This window comes from Oncorhynchus keta, chromosome 13 (genome assembly GCF_023373465.1).
Source record: "Oncorhynchus keta strain PuntledgeMale-10-30-2019 chromosome 13, Oket_V2, whole genome shotgun sequence".
NCBI classification, from domain to species: domain Eukaryota; kingdom Metazoa; phylum Chordata; class Actinopteri; order Salmoniformes; family Salmonidae; genus Oncorhynchus; species Oncorhynchus keta.
The window spans coordinates 22,574,817-22,590,155 of NC_068433.1; the positions used below are offsets into that span (position 1 = coordinate 22,574,817).

Consider the following 15,339-nt stretch of genomic DNA (forward strand, 5'->3'; position numbering starts at 1 on the left):
ATGCACACAGACGCACGTTGTAAAACCACGGGTATAAAGTAGAGCTAAGTGCCAAGTTGGAGAGCGACACTGTTGTGTTGTGAAAGTTGCTAAGCGACCGTCTTAGAATAAGTGAAGGGCCTCGGGAGGGTGACGTGGGGTACAAGACGGAGAAAGAGCGGGTGATAGAGCGTTCGTGACGAAAGGGGGAGAACTTGTTAGTGCTGAATCAGTGGTGTGATCTTCACAGAGAAGAACAGTGAGCTGTGCTTTATCTAACTAGCCGAGAGTCTTCTTTTAGGAGTCTGAGGGTATTTTTAGGAGTCAAACAGAGAATGGGGAGGGTGTAATCCTCATCTATCCAGCCTAGGCTCGTTAGTAAGAAGGGTGTGATCTTCTGTTACCAGTCTAGGGGTGTCTGTTAGGGGTTGAGAGCATGTCTGACATGGGGCTTCTACAGAGGATGCTGAACAAGACCAGCCTCTACACCATGCTCTCCCACACACGTCCTGGACTCAACAATGCAACACTCAAGCCACGCTTTGTGTACGCAACTTCCACTAACAATGGAATGTAGAATAAGGTTCTTCTTCCTCCTCCTGCTTTTGGTTTCTTCTCTTTTTTTCTCCCCGCTTCTAGAGAGCCTCCATTAAAAACTGCAAACAACATGAGACGTGTAGCTGTGTCAATTCTACCTTCGTTCCAAGACGCCTTTCAAACGTTATTGTGTTTTCTGGAGCGTTATTTACTTACAATGGCACAGAGTATTTGGTTCCATTTCTGATGAATGGTTTCTCGCCCCCGCTCTCTGCCTGCCTCCACGCTCTATAGTCGGTCAGAAATGATTTTCCTCCAAGTGGGGGATATCAAGCAAGTAGCAATATAAAATAATGGCATTTTGACATTTTGAAAGACATTTGTAAACAATTATTCAAATGACCGTCCGCTGTTAGAGCAGTAATCCGAGGGAGAAAGCACTCAGAGAACAAACACACACATCAGTTTGACAAGGGGTCATTCAGCATGGAGAAAGAGGATGACATCTCTGGAGGGAGAATTGTAAATGTCTGTGTAAGCTGGTGTGTGTGGTGTTTCATGTTTACTCTGCTCTCTAGCTGCTCCACTCTTAAAGGAAGGAACATGTTTTCGGGGCATGGGAGGAAGGAAATGGAGGGAATAGAGCCACTGAGGGCTTGTGTCATCAATGTCACACTTAAGTTGTTTCCCTCAGAATGAAAATGTGGTGGTTCAATATAAATATGTGGTTCAGTGGCAGGGTTGGGATAAAGGGTCTTGTGGGGCTGCAATGTGCACAGGCTTAGTGTGCTAATGCTGCTCTGGAACAAAACCCTGCACTAATAACTGCACTCCAGGACCAGAGTTAGCTGACCGTGTTCTGTGTTGGCTGTTGGTTCTAACAGTTCAGGGAGAGCAGTTTCTCTCTCCTTCCACCTCTACCTCCACAAGCCCCAGCTAGGACTCGGGGCTGGCCTCTCTCTCCCCCCATTTGGAGCAGACTAAGGTGGGGTCCACACAGAGGGAGCCCCCCCTCCCGGATGGAGGTATTTCTGCAGAAGGTGGAGGAGGATAAAGCAAACACCCTAAATCAACAGGAGGTGGTAAATCGCACACTAAGACAAATCGTGGATGGAACATTTATATTTCAATGATCAAATCAAGTTAACACATTTAATAGCCCGTCAACTCATTATTCAGGCCGAGAAGTTGTTTCCTCGCTCTTCCCTTTTCCAAAGGCTTTAGAATTGATAGACAAACACATTTCCCCCTGCTTACACTAGAGGTGAAGGTAATTGGCATGTGTTTGTTCTATATCCAGCTGCACACACATCAACAACTCTGATCTCACCTCATTCAATCCAGATGGGTTGGATTTCCACGTGAAATACTGACCTTGATTGACGCATTGACAGATGTACAGTAGCATATCACTAACACACACATTATATACATTACGCTATACATTATACACACTGAGACCAGGATCCTACCAGATTTTACATTTCCAATATGTTCTACTACATAAAGAATATGTACTTTAGCACCCTTCGCTTCCTCCTCACTCCCCCCTCCTCTCTCTCTCCGTACCTCCTCCCTCTCTAGTCCCTCTGGCGGTAGATGTATAGTTATGATGAACACCCCGTATTGAAGTGGCTGTTGAGTCTCCTGGCAGATAGGCTGTATTATGGCTGGGAGTTTGGAGCCCTAGCTGGAATAATGGCTTCTATAATTGCACTCTGGGGAAAGGTACAGCAGCTAGCCCTAAGATTTCACTCTTCCTCACCAGCCCTGGGGCTGACTACCACAAACCACTGAGAACAGTGCCAATTCTAACCACCCATCGCTCTTTCTTTCCCTCTCTCCATCCCTCCTTCTGTTCCTCCTTCCTTTCATCTTTGCTTCCCTTTCTCCTTACCTCCCTTTGGACCTCTATCGCTTTCTTTCCCTCCCTCCCTCCCTTCCTGCTGGACAGGGAGAGGCTGGAGGCCGAGCAGGGACAGGGGGAGCGGGTAGAGCAGCAGGCCCAGTTTGAGGAGTGCTTTGTGGGGCTGAGGGAGGAGATGGAGATGAAACTGGTAGTGAAGGAGGAAACACGTGGGAAGGATATGGGCTGAGATACAGAGAGAGGTGATGGAGGAGGAAACACGTGGGAAGGATATGGGCTGAGATACAGAGAGAGGTGGTGGAGGAGGAAACACGTGGGAAGGATATGGGCTGAGATACAGAGAGAGGTGATGGAGGAGGAAACACGTGGGAAGGATATGGGCTGAGATACAGAGAGAGGTGGTGGAGGAGGAAACACGTGGGAAGGATATGGGCTGAGATACAGAGAGAGGTGGTGGAGGAGGAAACACGTGGGAAGGATATGGGCTGAGATACAGAGAGAGGTGGTGGAGGAGGAAACACGTGGGAAGGATATGGGCTGAGATACAGAGAGAGGTGATGGAGGAGGAAACACGTGGGAAGGATATGGGCTGAGATACAGAGAGAGGTGATGGAGGAGGAAACACGTGGGAAGGATATGGGGATAGGTGATGGAGGAGGAAACACGGGAAGGATATGGGCTGAGATACAGAGAGAGGTGATGGAGGAGGAAACACGTGGGAAGGATATGGGCTGAGATACAGAGAGAGGTGATGGAGGAGGAAACACGTGGGAAGGATATTGGCTGAGATACAGAGAGAGGTGATGGAGGAGGAAACATGGGCAGGATATGGGCTGAGATACAGAGAGGGGTGGTGGAGGAGGATATGGGCTGAAACATGTGGGAAGGATATGGGCTGAGATACAGAGAGAGGTGATGGAGGAGGAAACACGTGGGAAGGATATTGGCTGAGATACAGAGAGGGGTGGTGGAGGAGGAAACAGAGGATGGGTGATGATGGAGGAGGAAACACGTGGGAAGGATATTGGCTGAGATACAGAGAGAGGTGATGGAGGAGGAAACACGTGGGAAGGATATGGGCTGAGATACAGAGAGAGGTGGTGGAGGAGCGACTGAGAGAAGCAAAGGTCATGGAGGCTAAAGCCCAGGTGGGACAGATCTAAGTGTGTGTGTGTGTGTGTGTGTGTGTGTGTGTGTGTGTGTGTGTGTGTGTGTGTGTGTGTGTTCCACAGCTTGTACAGACCCCTGTCTGATTCCACTCACACTTCACCCCTCCTCGCTTTCAATTCAGGGCTTTATTGGCATGGAAAACATCTTTACATTTCCAAAGCAAGTGGAATAGATCATAAATAAAAGTTAAATAAACAATCAGAAATGAACAGTAAACACTACACTCGCAAAAGTTTACAAATAATAGAAACATTTCAAATGTTATATTATTGGTTATGTACATTGTTGTAAAAATGTGCAAATAGTTGAAGTACGACTTCTAGATTCTCTCTCTCTCTCGCTCTCTCTCGCTCTCTCTCGCTCTCTCTCGCTCTCTCGCTATCGCGCTCTCGCTCTCAGGAGGACATGAAGAGGTGTGTTAGGGAGACAGAGGCACAGAATGACCAACAGACTCCCCAGGACGGACAGCATGGAATTCTCTCAAATGCAAAACAGGCAAGAATGTCTCCACATGCACACACGCATATATGCACAGCACACCCAGACGCTCAAATGTCTCGTCTTTTATCACGATCTCTCTGCTCTGCATTCCTCTCCCTCCTGTATACCTGCCTATAGGAATACTTCTCTGTCATTCTGTATAGTGTAAAGGGAGAGTATTGAGGAGAATGGGTCATTTGAGCCAAAGGGTTAAGTTGAGCCACCCTTGCTTGTAAGAAATCGTTCACAAAATGTATAGTTTGGCCAAATATTTAGGAAGAGGTCATTTCATGGAGTCTGTGAAGGAAGAAACCACATGGAAAAAGTGGTAAGCAAGTTAGTTAGGTCCAGAAAACAGATTTTCACCCAGTCAAATTAATTTGTTTAATGGTTTCATGATTCTTGACTCTAAACCAAAGTACTGTGAATCATTTTAAGATTGTTCTATACATCAGTTGGGGTCTCTATAAGCTTCTATATGAGGTAGCATGAAAGTGCATCCTTGTAGCTGTGTGTGCTAATATAGTCAAACTGTTTACCTCTGGGTAAGTTGACCCAATGGCAAGTTGAGAAAATGTAAGTGTTTTCTTCCCAGGCATTAATGCAAGGAATTATTGCTGCGATTTGAGGTAACAACATGGCCTGGCCTATGTTAAATGTGCAACAAAAACAATACTAAGTGTTTTAGGTAATGATTAAAAGACCAAAAGCCATTGTGTTTGGGAAATAAAGATTTACAAAAGGTAGTGGTAATATTTAATTTAGTACAGAAATGTATAGGCCGAACCTGTCCCACAGCTCAACTTAACTTACCCTGTCCCACAGCTCAACTTAAATTACCCTATCCCGCAGCTCAACTTAACTTACCCTGTCCCACAGCTCAACTTAACTTACCCTGTCCCACAGCTCAACTTAACTTACCCTGTCCCACAGCTCAACTTAACTTACCCTGTCCCACAGCTCAACTTAACTTACCCTGTCCCACAGCTCAACTTAACTTACCCTGTCCCGCAGCTCAACTTAACTTACCCTGTCCCACAGCTCAACTTAACTTACCCTGTCCCACAGCTCAACTTAACTTACCCTGTCCCACAGCTCAACTTAACTTACCCTGTCCCGCAGCTCAACTTAACTTACCCTGTCCCGCAGCTCAACTTAACTTACCCTGTCCCGCAGCTCAACTTAACTTACCCTGTCCCGCGGCTCAACTTAACTTACCCTGTCCCACAGCTCAACTTAACTTACCCTGTCCCGCAGCTCAACTTAACTTACCCTGTCCCGCAGCTCAACTTAACTTACCCTGTCCCGCGGCTCAACTTAACCTACCCTGTCCCGCGGCTCAACTTAACCTACCCTGTCCCGCGGCTCAACTTAACTTACCCTGTCCCGCGGCTCAACTTAACTTACCCTGTCCCACAGCTCAACTTAACTTACCCTGTCCCGCGGCTCAACTTAACCTACCCTGTCCTTATAGCCTACATACGGTATTCTTATAGCCTACATATAGTATTCTTATAGCCTACATATAGTATTCTTATAGCCTACATATAGTATTCTTATAGCCTACATACAGTATTCTTATAGCCTACATACAGTATTCTTATAGCCTACATACAGTATTCTTATAGCCTACATATAGTATTCTTATAGCCTACATACAGTATTCTTATAGCCTACATATAGTATTCTTATAGCCTACATACAGTATTCTTATAGCCTACATACAGTATTCTTATAGCCTACATACAGTATTCTTATAGCCTACATACAGTATTCTTATAGCCTACATACAGTATTCTTATAGCCTACATATAGTATTCTTATAGCCTACATACAGTATTCTTATAGCCTACATACAGTATTCTTATAGCCTACATACAGTATTCTTATAGCCTACATACAGTATTTTTATAGCCTACATACAGTATTCTTATAGCCTACATATAGTATTCTTATAGCCTACATACAGTATTCTTAGGGACAAACCTACATTGAGATCTTAACATTTTTCAGTGAGGTGCCTGCACATGCTGTCCTTTCAAATCCAAATGTTTCAGTGGGGCAGTTAGGTTCCTGCAAGAACCCCCACCCACTAAGGAGGTTCCTCGATGAACCCCACCTCCTATGGGGTCCTTGGAATAACCTTTTTGGGGCTATTTTCAATGACAAGAACCCTAATGTTCTTCAAAAAACACTTGTTGAACCCCTAATTTTTAGAGGGCAGGACCAGAGCTATAGCAGTAATTGTGTGGTCAGTAGTTGTGTGCTTGTTGCAGGTTCTTTAGGCCCTACAGAATGGACATGGTCCATAGTTGTGGCCAGTACTACTTTTGGTTAGTCGTTTTGGTAAGTATTTGTGTGGTTCAGTAGTTGTGGTCAGTAGTTGTGTGGTTGTGGTCAGTAATTGTGTAGTTCAGTAGTTGTGTGGTCAGTAGTTGTGGTCAGTAGTTTTCGTGAGTAGGTGTTGTGGTTCAGTAGTTGTGTAGTTCAGTTGTTGTGTAGTTCAGTAGTTGTGGTCAGTAGTTTTCGTGAGTAGGTGTTGTGGTTCAGTAGTTGTGGTCAGCAGTTGTGTGGTTGTGGTCAGTAGTTATGTAGTTGTGTGGTCAGTAGTTGTGGTCAGTAGTTTTCGTGAGTAGGTGTTGTGGTTCAGTAGTTGTGGTCAGTAGTTGTGTAGTTCAGTAGTTGTGTGGTCAGTAGTTGTGGTCAGTAGTTTTCGTGAGTAGGTGTTGTGGTTCAGTAGTTGTGTAGTTCAGTAGTTGTGTGGTCAGTAGTTTTCGTGAGTAGGTGTTGTGGTCAGTAGTTGTGTAGTTCAGTAGTTGTGTGGTCAGTAGTTTTTGTGAGTAGGTGTTGTGGTCAGTAGTTGTGTAACCTAACGTAGCAGGCGTAAAACAGACGCTTGAAACCAAGATCCCCTACGTACTGGTCCTGATGAGAATTTTAAAAACGGTCCTCTACTACACTGTTCAACCAATTAAAATGGGGTGTCGCCTTGTTATTGTCCAAAAGTGGAAGTTGCATCACAGGCTGTGCTATCTGGGATCATTGGGACGTCCCTACCCTAGCCCTTATGGTAACCTTAACCATAACCCTTACCTAACCTTAACCCCTAACCATGATAAAAGGCAACTTCAATTGGGTAGGGGCATCCCAAGGATCCCGGATAGCACAGACCCTTTTGCATTTCCCCTGAAAACAGGAATATCCAGTTGTTGGAGACGTGGCAGAGGCTAGTAGTTGTGTGGTTGTGGTCAGTTGTGGGGTTGTGGTCTGCAGTTGTGGCCAGTGTCTAAACGACAGTTGCTGCGTGTGAAAACTGAAACATGTGCGATGAGAAGTGATCGGGTGAAATATATGAAGCGAGTGACCGGAGAAGGCTTCGCTCTATCCAATCAGAGCAGCGGGATCAACGTCCAGCCCGCCCTTCTCTTTACAGACAGGAAAACTAGCCAGTTGAGTTTAGAGCACGGGCCACGATCCTGAGAAAGAGTACACTGTTGCCTTGGCTGCCTCCTTGTTCTCAATTCAATCACCCTCTTCACCATCCTCATTATTTTTGCCTGCGCTGCCACATGTGCTTCTCTGCATGTGGGAGTATCCATAGCAACGGCTCCATTATGGCTGCTCAAATGATGAGACATGAGAGAGCTGTTAGCTGACGTTAGCGACAGTGACTTCAGAAAGTATTCACACCACTTGACATTTTCCACAGCCAACACTGTGCTTGAAAATATGGAGATTGGTAGTGTTGTATTGGATTTTCCCCAACATGACACTTTCTATTCAGGACAAAAAAAGTGAATTGCTTTGCCACATTTTTCAGTATTACTTAAGTGCCTTGTTGCAAACAGGATGCATGTTTTGGAATATTTTCACTCTGTCATTTAGGTTAGTAATTGTGGAGTAACTACAATGTTGTTGATCCGTCCTCAGTTTTCTCCTATCACACCCTGTAACTGTTTTAAAGTCACCATTGGCCTCATGGTGAAATCTCTGAGCGGTTTCCTTCCTCTCCGTCAACTGAGTTAGGAAGAAAAGCTTAGAGCTTATAGCAGTGGTCCGGGTAGCTTATAGCAGTGACTGGGTGTATTGATACACCATCCATAGTGTAATTAATAACTTCACCATGCTTAAAGGGATATTAATTTATTATTTATTATTATTATGTATTCATATATTTATTTTGACCCATCTACCAATAGGTGCCCTTCTTTGAGAGGCATTGGAAAATCTTCCTGGTTTTTGTGGTTGAATCTGTGTTTGAAAGTCACTACTCAACTGATGGACCTTACAGATAATTGTATGTGTAGGGTAGAGAGATGAGGTAGTCATTCAAAAATCATGTTAAAAACACTATTGTACACAGAGTGAGTCCATGCAAAGTATTATGTGACTTGTTAAGCAAATTTGGACTCCTGAACTAAAATACGAAATAATATTTTTAACTCCTTGCATACAGAAACATCCATCTTGTTGATGGTGATAACTGAGTAGAACAGTCCTTCTACTCCAGACGGACACTTATTTAGGCTTGCCATAACTAAAGGGGTTACTCCGATCAGGTAGTGCAGCCGTGCCATCTGATCCAAAACATTGTCCAACACTCGCTCACCTGCTGCCCGATACGCCTCCTTTCCCCACATATGGAAAGCTGTTAAACACGAATCACAATAATAACCATTAGATCCATGTCTTCCCCGTCCTCTGAATACTTATTTAATGTAGATCTTGTCGCGACGCTGACGCAGCATGTGCATCCATGTCAACTGTAAGTGCTGTTATTGTGAAGTGGCAAGGTCTCGGAGAAACAACAGCTCAGTGTCGAAGTGGTAGGCCACACAAGCTCACAGAATGGGATCGGCGATGATTAACGGTCCGGAGCTTCCGGCAACGATCTCCGCACCAGAGGCGCCACCGAAGTTGCCGGATCGAGGTCTGCGTCCCGCACCGGAGCCGCCACCGAGGGTAGATGCCCACCCGGACCCTCCCCTATAGGTTCAGGTTTGCGGCCAGAGTCCGCACCTTAAGGGGGGACTCCTGTTAATTCTCTATTTTGGTTAGATCAGGGTGGGAAATCAGTGACAAAGGTGGGAAATCTAGTTTTCCTATTTCTTTGTTTGGCCAGGTATGGTTCCCAATCAGAGGCAGCTGTCTATCGTTGTCTCTGATTGGGGATCATACTTAGGCAGACTTTTTCCCCACCTTAGTTTGTGGGATCTTGATTTTGTATAGTTGCTGTGTAGCCTGCAGAACTTTACGTTAGTTTTGTTTTTCGGTGTTCATTTGAATAAACGTAAGATGTTCGCCTACCACTGCACCTTGGTCTCCTCATTCAAACGACGAGCGTAACACAAAGTGGTCAAAGTAGCTGATTTGTGTCAAAAGTTGCATTATTGGTTGCATTTACAGTTTATGGAATGTTGGAAGTCATGATATCACAATGGGACCCTTATAATGTCGAAGAAATCCCATTAAAGACAAAAAAATATATATAAAAGATATCAAAAAGTTGTATGTAACCAAAGTGGTCCTGACTAGTCGACACATCTTCAAGTTTGAACAGCGTTTCCACAGCAGCTTAAACGGTGTAAGAGGAATAGAATAAAAAGGCAGAAGTATGATCACGATTTAGTCCGGATTTTTGCTTTGCAAGCCCCACCTAAAAATGGCTCAACTTACCCCGTTCTCCCCTACTATGCCCTTTCTCGCTCTCTCCTCACGCAGTGTGTGTGTGTGTGTGTGTGTGTAACTGTGTGTCATTGGGGGGGCATGCCCTTGTATGTCATGCCTTGCAGTGTGTCTGCATCATGTTTTTGGCAATCTCTCTCTCTGTGCGTCTGTCTCTGTCTCTGTGCACTCCCTCTCATGTTTTTTGGCTGTGTGTCTCTGTCTCTGTGTGTGGTGTTAGGCAGTGGCAGCTGGAGCAGGGTCTGGCTAGAGTCACAGGGGAGAGGATGCAGTACGAGACAGAGTTTAAGGTCAGCACACTTAATGAGGTCATGAATAAATGAACACCGCTAAACTATGGCGCACACACACATTCATCACAGGCCCACGTGAGCTAGCTGCAGCCCCTTCCTCTTTCTTTTCTTGTCTCTCTCTTTCTCCCGCTCCTCTCTCTCCGTCCATAATAGGCCCATGTGAGTCGCAGCCTTCTTCCTGCCCCTCCCTCTCCCATCCCTCTCTCTGAGACAACGGATAAGGCTCAACCTTCTGTTTCTTTCTTTTCTCTTTCCCTCCCTCCCCCACTCACTCACTCACTCACTCACTCACTCACTCACTCACTCACTCACAGAGGTTACAGTGTAGCTACAGACAGTTTGAGGATCTGACCGAGTCCTCCCTCCACTCTGACTGCCTGTTGAAGCTCTGTCGCCTGGGCCGTGAGCCCGTATACACAGGCGTGGGCATCCAGACTGATGTCATCAACACGTGACACCTCGCAGATGCACAGACACCTCCCGGCTGCTCAGGGTGCAGGTACTGAAAATGCACAGATCTAGGATCAGCTCGTTCTTCCCGGTCTTAAGGTAAAACGTAACACTGATCTTAGATCAGCACATAGGAACTTCACCATTCTACTTAGGCCTACCATTTGAGCTCACAGATGCCTCTGCCCTGTCATAAATCTGGAATGTGCCCATTATAGGGAATGAAACTCATGTCGCGGTGTAGAGCAATAAACCTGATTATAAGTTGAATATGTTGTCTTATTTTATCATCTTAGTTTCATCTAAACTGAAAATATATTACGAAATCATTTCAGAACCAGGACATCAAGGGTTACGTTTTTTAAAGATATCAAACCATGTAATTACACAGTAAAGACGTTCAGATGATACGTTGCACTTCCATGGCTAACCACAGGGTGGAAGTGCAGGCAAGGCTTTGCTCTCTACTTGACAGTCAGATGGCATTTGGCCCCGTCTGTTCTCTTGGCGAGCGCGGCTCCACTGTAAACAATAGTGTGCGGCCACCGAGGTGCCTGTCGTCCGCGATGCCCTGCACATCGTCAAATCAAACGGCTCTTTCAACTGTTGGTATTGGAAGTTATTGCTTAGACTATACTTCCCAAACAATGTCAAAGCACAGAGAGAAACATCTTGTTGGGAGTCTGGGTAATAGCCAGGGCTATAGGCCTTGGGATGTATGTCATCATTAGAATGACATTCATTCTGTCTTTATACACGTTTCAGCATTGTCAAATAAACGTTATTATACGGTAGTAATGAGATAGTAGAGACCTATCATTTTCTTTCAGAAAATCACATAAGTGGGCTACCACGTTTGTGAACATGAAGAAATACACACTGGGGGCGCTCGAGCCTTTCACAAACTCTCTCACCCCCCAAGAAATCGCAGCATTTGTCATGCATGATAGTGTGAATGAGCGACTGTCTGTTGGAGTCTGCGAACAGATGAAGTAGAGGGAGAGGGTGGGTCGTGTTTGAAAAGGACAGAAAATATCGACAGCTATCATAACACTGTACATAGCCATAATATGACATTTGAAATGTATATTCCTCTGAAATTTGAGTGTAATGTTTACTGTTAATTTTTGATTGATTATTTCACTTTTTGTTTTATTTATTTCATTTGCTTTGTCAATGTAAACATATGTTTCCCATGCCAATAAAGCCCGTTGAATTGAGTTTAAACCTGAGTTTACCCCACAGGTGGAGGAGGGGTTATATGTAAATTGAGGGAGGGCTAAAACCGACTCGACCAGAAGAAAAAAAAAAGCTGAAAGAGAATTTCAATCCATTAGTGCGCATGCCTGCTAGTCGGAAAATGGGAATTTTTTTCATTCGAACATACACCTCCCCTTTCCCAAACAAGCAGTCAGTCTGTCAATGTGCTCCGAGCGTTAGGCAAGTCAAACGAGTGGGATTTTGAACTAGTGAGACGGGGGACATATCGAATGGAAACCATTGGAAGCTATCCAGATTCCAAATGACTCGCCACATCAGACAGGCGAGTCTATAACATACGAAGATGAGTTTAAATTCGATTTATTATTCAAAGTTTTATTCTGCTCTTGTTCGTCTGGTAAGGGCTGAAGTTGAATAGGCTGGAGATCTTCTAGCCTTCAGCTCTCTTTCTAGTCCAGTGTTTTGATGTGTTATGTGATAAATTGATTGCTGGATTTGTCAACACCACCTGAGTTCGTTTGTTTGAATTGCCAGTCTCATTTACAAATCGTTTGGGAAAGGATATAGATTTACTCACTGGAAGAGAAGAGAAAGGACGCGCAGTGTGGATCAAACCGTGCAATGACAAATCCACCGACCAGCGAGCATCAACACGTCCTTCTGATGGAGCTACTGTTCTAAAACCGGGGGGAAAAGACTCTTCTATTTTTAAACACAGCATTTGCGCTCATGTCTGGAATCTTTTGAAACTACAATTTATTTATCGGAGTAAAAACTCAAAAGAAAATAAGAGGTAGAAAGGAATGGGAGAGAAACCGAAGAGAATCGGCGCAGAGAACAAGGGGACATTGTTTGGAAAACACAATTATAGGAAACACCAACACGCAACAGAAAATAGCTCTCCTCGAGCGCCTATCAAATTCGGATAGAAATCGATTCAACGGGAGTTATTTTTTTGTGGAAGAAGGGGAGTGGTGCTCAAGCCATTGAACACAGCTAGAGCAACTTTCTCTGCCGTAGTTGTCAATTACTACATTGTGTGCTTTATTATTCGTATTATATCCATGCGGTTGCCCAAGGCACGATATTTCCTCCTCACGCATTGAGTGACTCACCTATAGCTTACACGGCCATAGCCTTTGTTTGGACAGCACCCCATCTACATCCTCATAGAAAATATACCATTTATTTTTAAATGGGGTTAAATCACAGGGGTTGTGGAGTTGCAATGGCGTGTCGGAGAAGTGGGAGTAAACTGGGATTTGTGCTGATATTCTTACTGGATTTACTGGGAACGGCGGTGAGCAACATGGAGCCTATCTACTGGAATTCATTGAACAAAAGGTATGTCGGAAGTAAAGTTGTGCAGCCTATGGGATTACTTTGCAGTCGTTTGTAAACGATAATTATAGGCCTAGCTTTATAATGTGGAGAAAGCTCTCAATGAAGTTTGGAGAGGGAGGGTGTGTAATAACGACTTCAGCTCTCTCTCTCTCTCTCTCTCCATTGTCGAGTTATCCAAGGCTAAAGGCGGCGTGGGCTTTTACGTGGCCCAGACTCGTAAATGCCCGCTTGTATTGAGTGTGTGTTGAGGGATTTTAAGACAATATTTCGAAGAAAACGCGTTTTCCTTCCGATGCTTATCGAATGGCCTGCATTTTTATCATTCCCAAATGTTTCTCCCATATAGCATATCAATTGCAATCTCCCATTGAAATCAATATTGTTCAAAGTGACACTTTTCATGTAGTTGTTACATTGTAATTAATTTAGATAGGACTACATAAACGTTTGGCTATTGTCATGCAAACCGAACCTACAGGCAGTAGCAGGGTTCCCCTGCTATAAAATACTTAAAAACACCAGGAAATAAGCTCCAAGTGATTAGAATGTTGTACATCTGTTCCCAAGTATTCCCACGCATAATAGAGACCCGTGGTTTATGCAAATGTTACCAAGGTTAAAACATTTTAGTTTTAGTCAAATATTAGATCTGTTTGGGGTTCTTGCTGTCAATTTGCAGTCTACAAATTATTTGTAAATATGTTCCTGCACCCGACCATCCCAAAAAATCGTCCCGTGGCTAAATCTATTTCAGGTATGGGCAACTTTGATTGGGGTAGGGGACACAAGAAGTCTGAATTTATCATGATGGGGCTCGAGTTGCTTCCAGTCTGCATACCCACCACATCATACATACTCATTTTGCCATGGGGCATAGAGAAAATATTGCCGTTTTTAAGCAAGTTTGCTGTAATTCTACTCATTTTTCCATGGGCGGAGAGGAAAATGAAGTGTTTTTAATATGATCTCTGAGTGATAAAACAATATTAATCTTAGTAGCCTAATCTAGACACTGTGTAGCCTTGTAGACCAAGTTGGCACTGATTAACAATAGACTGCCTGCTCATAACACATTCAACTCATTTGCAATTTCCCTGTGTAAAAAGGAAAGTCAGTTGTTAGTGAGAAATGCCATTTAAAACACCTCCCATTTCCCACTCTGACTAACGACCGAGACCACCTTACCTCCATTTCCTCACACCTCCACCAATTTCCATGCGTCTGAATTGACACCTGGTGGCGATGGTGTGTGTGTGTGGTAGGTAACCTACTCCAAACCTTGAGACTCCATAGCTGGTCTGGAACGGAATGTAGGTTATGCGCAGCAGTGCAGCTATTAGGCCGGGCTACAGATGCCGAGGGCTGTTTCAAGACGAATAGGCTTTTAATGCCTCCATGTGGTCGTCGGCTACTCCGGAGCCTATCTTCATTCGACAGATGCTGCAACAAGGGGGATCTAATTCTGCGCGGCTCTGCCATTGTAGCTCTTGGCATAAGCCTCTAATGAGGGTCTTGCGTCCCAAATGGCACCCTATTCCCTTTGTATAGGGAATAGGGTGCAATTTGAGACGCACAGGGTCTTTGTCAGTGGTGGGCGTCGTAATCTGATGGGTGCCTCTGCCTTGGACACGGGAGGGTAGTTTTCACTGAAGGAGTGTAGGCTGTGTACTTTGTGAGTGGGCCTAATGCTCTGTTGATAGGGTGTCGTGTGATTTGATTCTAATTTAATAGACTTGCCACTTTACTTGTTAGTTCTGTTACCTCCATTTGTGAGGTAAGTAAGTCCTATGCCTCGGCCTAGAGCTAATTGATAACCGCGGTGACTTTCACACTAGCTACTTCACACTAGTCACTGTTTCACACTTTCACATTTTCCCCTGTGCCCACTCAGGTCATGAAAGAGACAATCTTTTTACATATCGCTCTCGTTCTCTCTCACAAAGTTTCCGCACAAAATTATTGCCTTGTAATTTTCCTCAGTTAAGTCATGGAAGGCGTGTTCTTACATGGTTAATACAATGTGATTTACACAAGTTGTTACACATTAACAAGTGTTTCTGGAAATAATAACCCCCCCCACACACACACACACACACACACACACACATACGAACGCGCACACTATATTTCTTGTATTCTGTCAAAATGATCACGCTCTGGTATCTAAAGCCAGGACAAATCAGTAAATTCATGCTGAAGTGCATGCATGGTTCACATTTTGGGTTTGGAGCAAATGCACAGGCAACTGTAGTTTAGGGTGTCCAACTGCCCTTTCTCCTTCCTCGCCCTCTGCCCTTCTCTCCCTCTCTCCGC

At 44.5% G+C, this 15,339-nt stretch overlaps 1 protein-coding gene across 1 annotated transcript in view; it reads left to right on the forward strand.

Moving 5' to 3' along the window:
• The first annotated feature begins 11,886 nt into the window (after positions 1-11,886).
• Positions 11,887-15,339, forward strand: part of LOC118392732 (ephrin-B3-like) — a 124,791-nt gene continuing 121,338 nt past the window's right edge. The window contains exon 1 of the mRNA XM_052459731.1: positions 11,887-13,026. Coding sequence (XP_052315691.1) covers positions 12,878-13,026 — 149 coding nt within the window. The 5' untranslated portion in view covers positions 11,887-12,877. The remainder of the gene's footprint in view (positions 13,027-15,339) is intronic.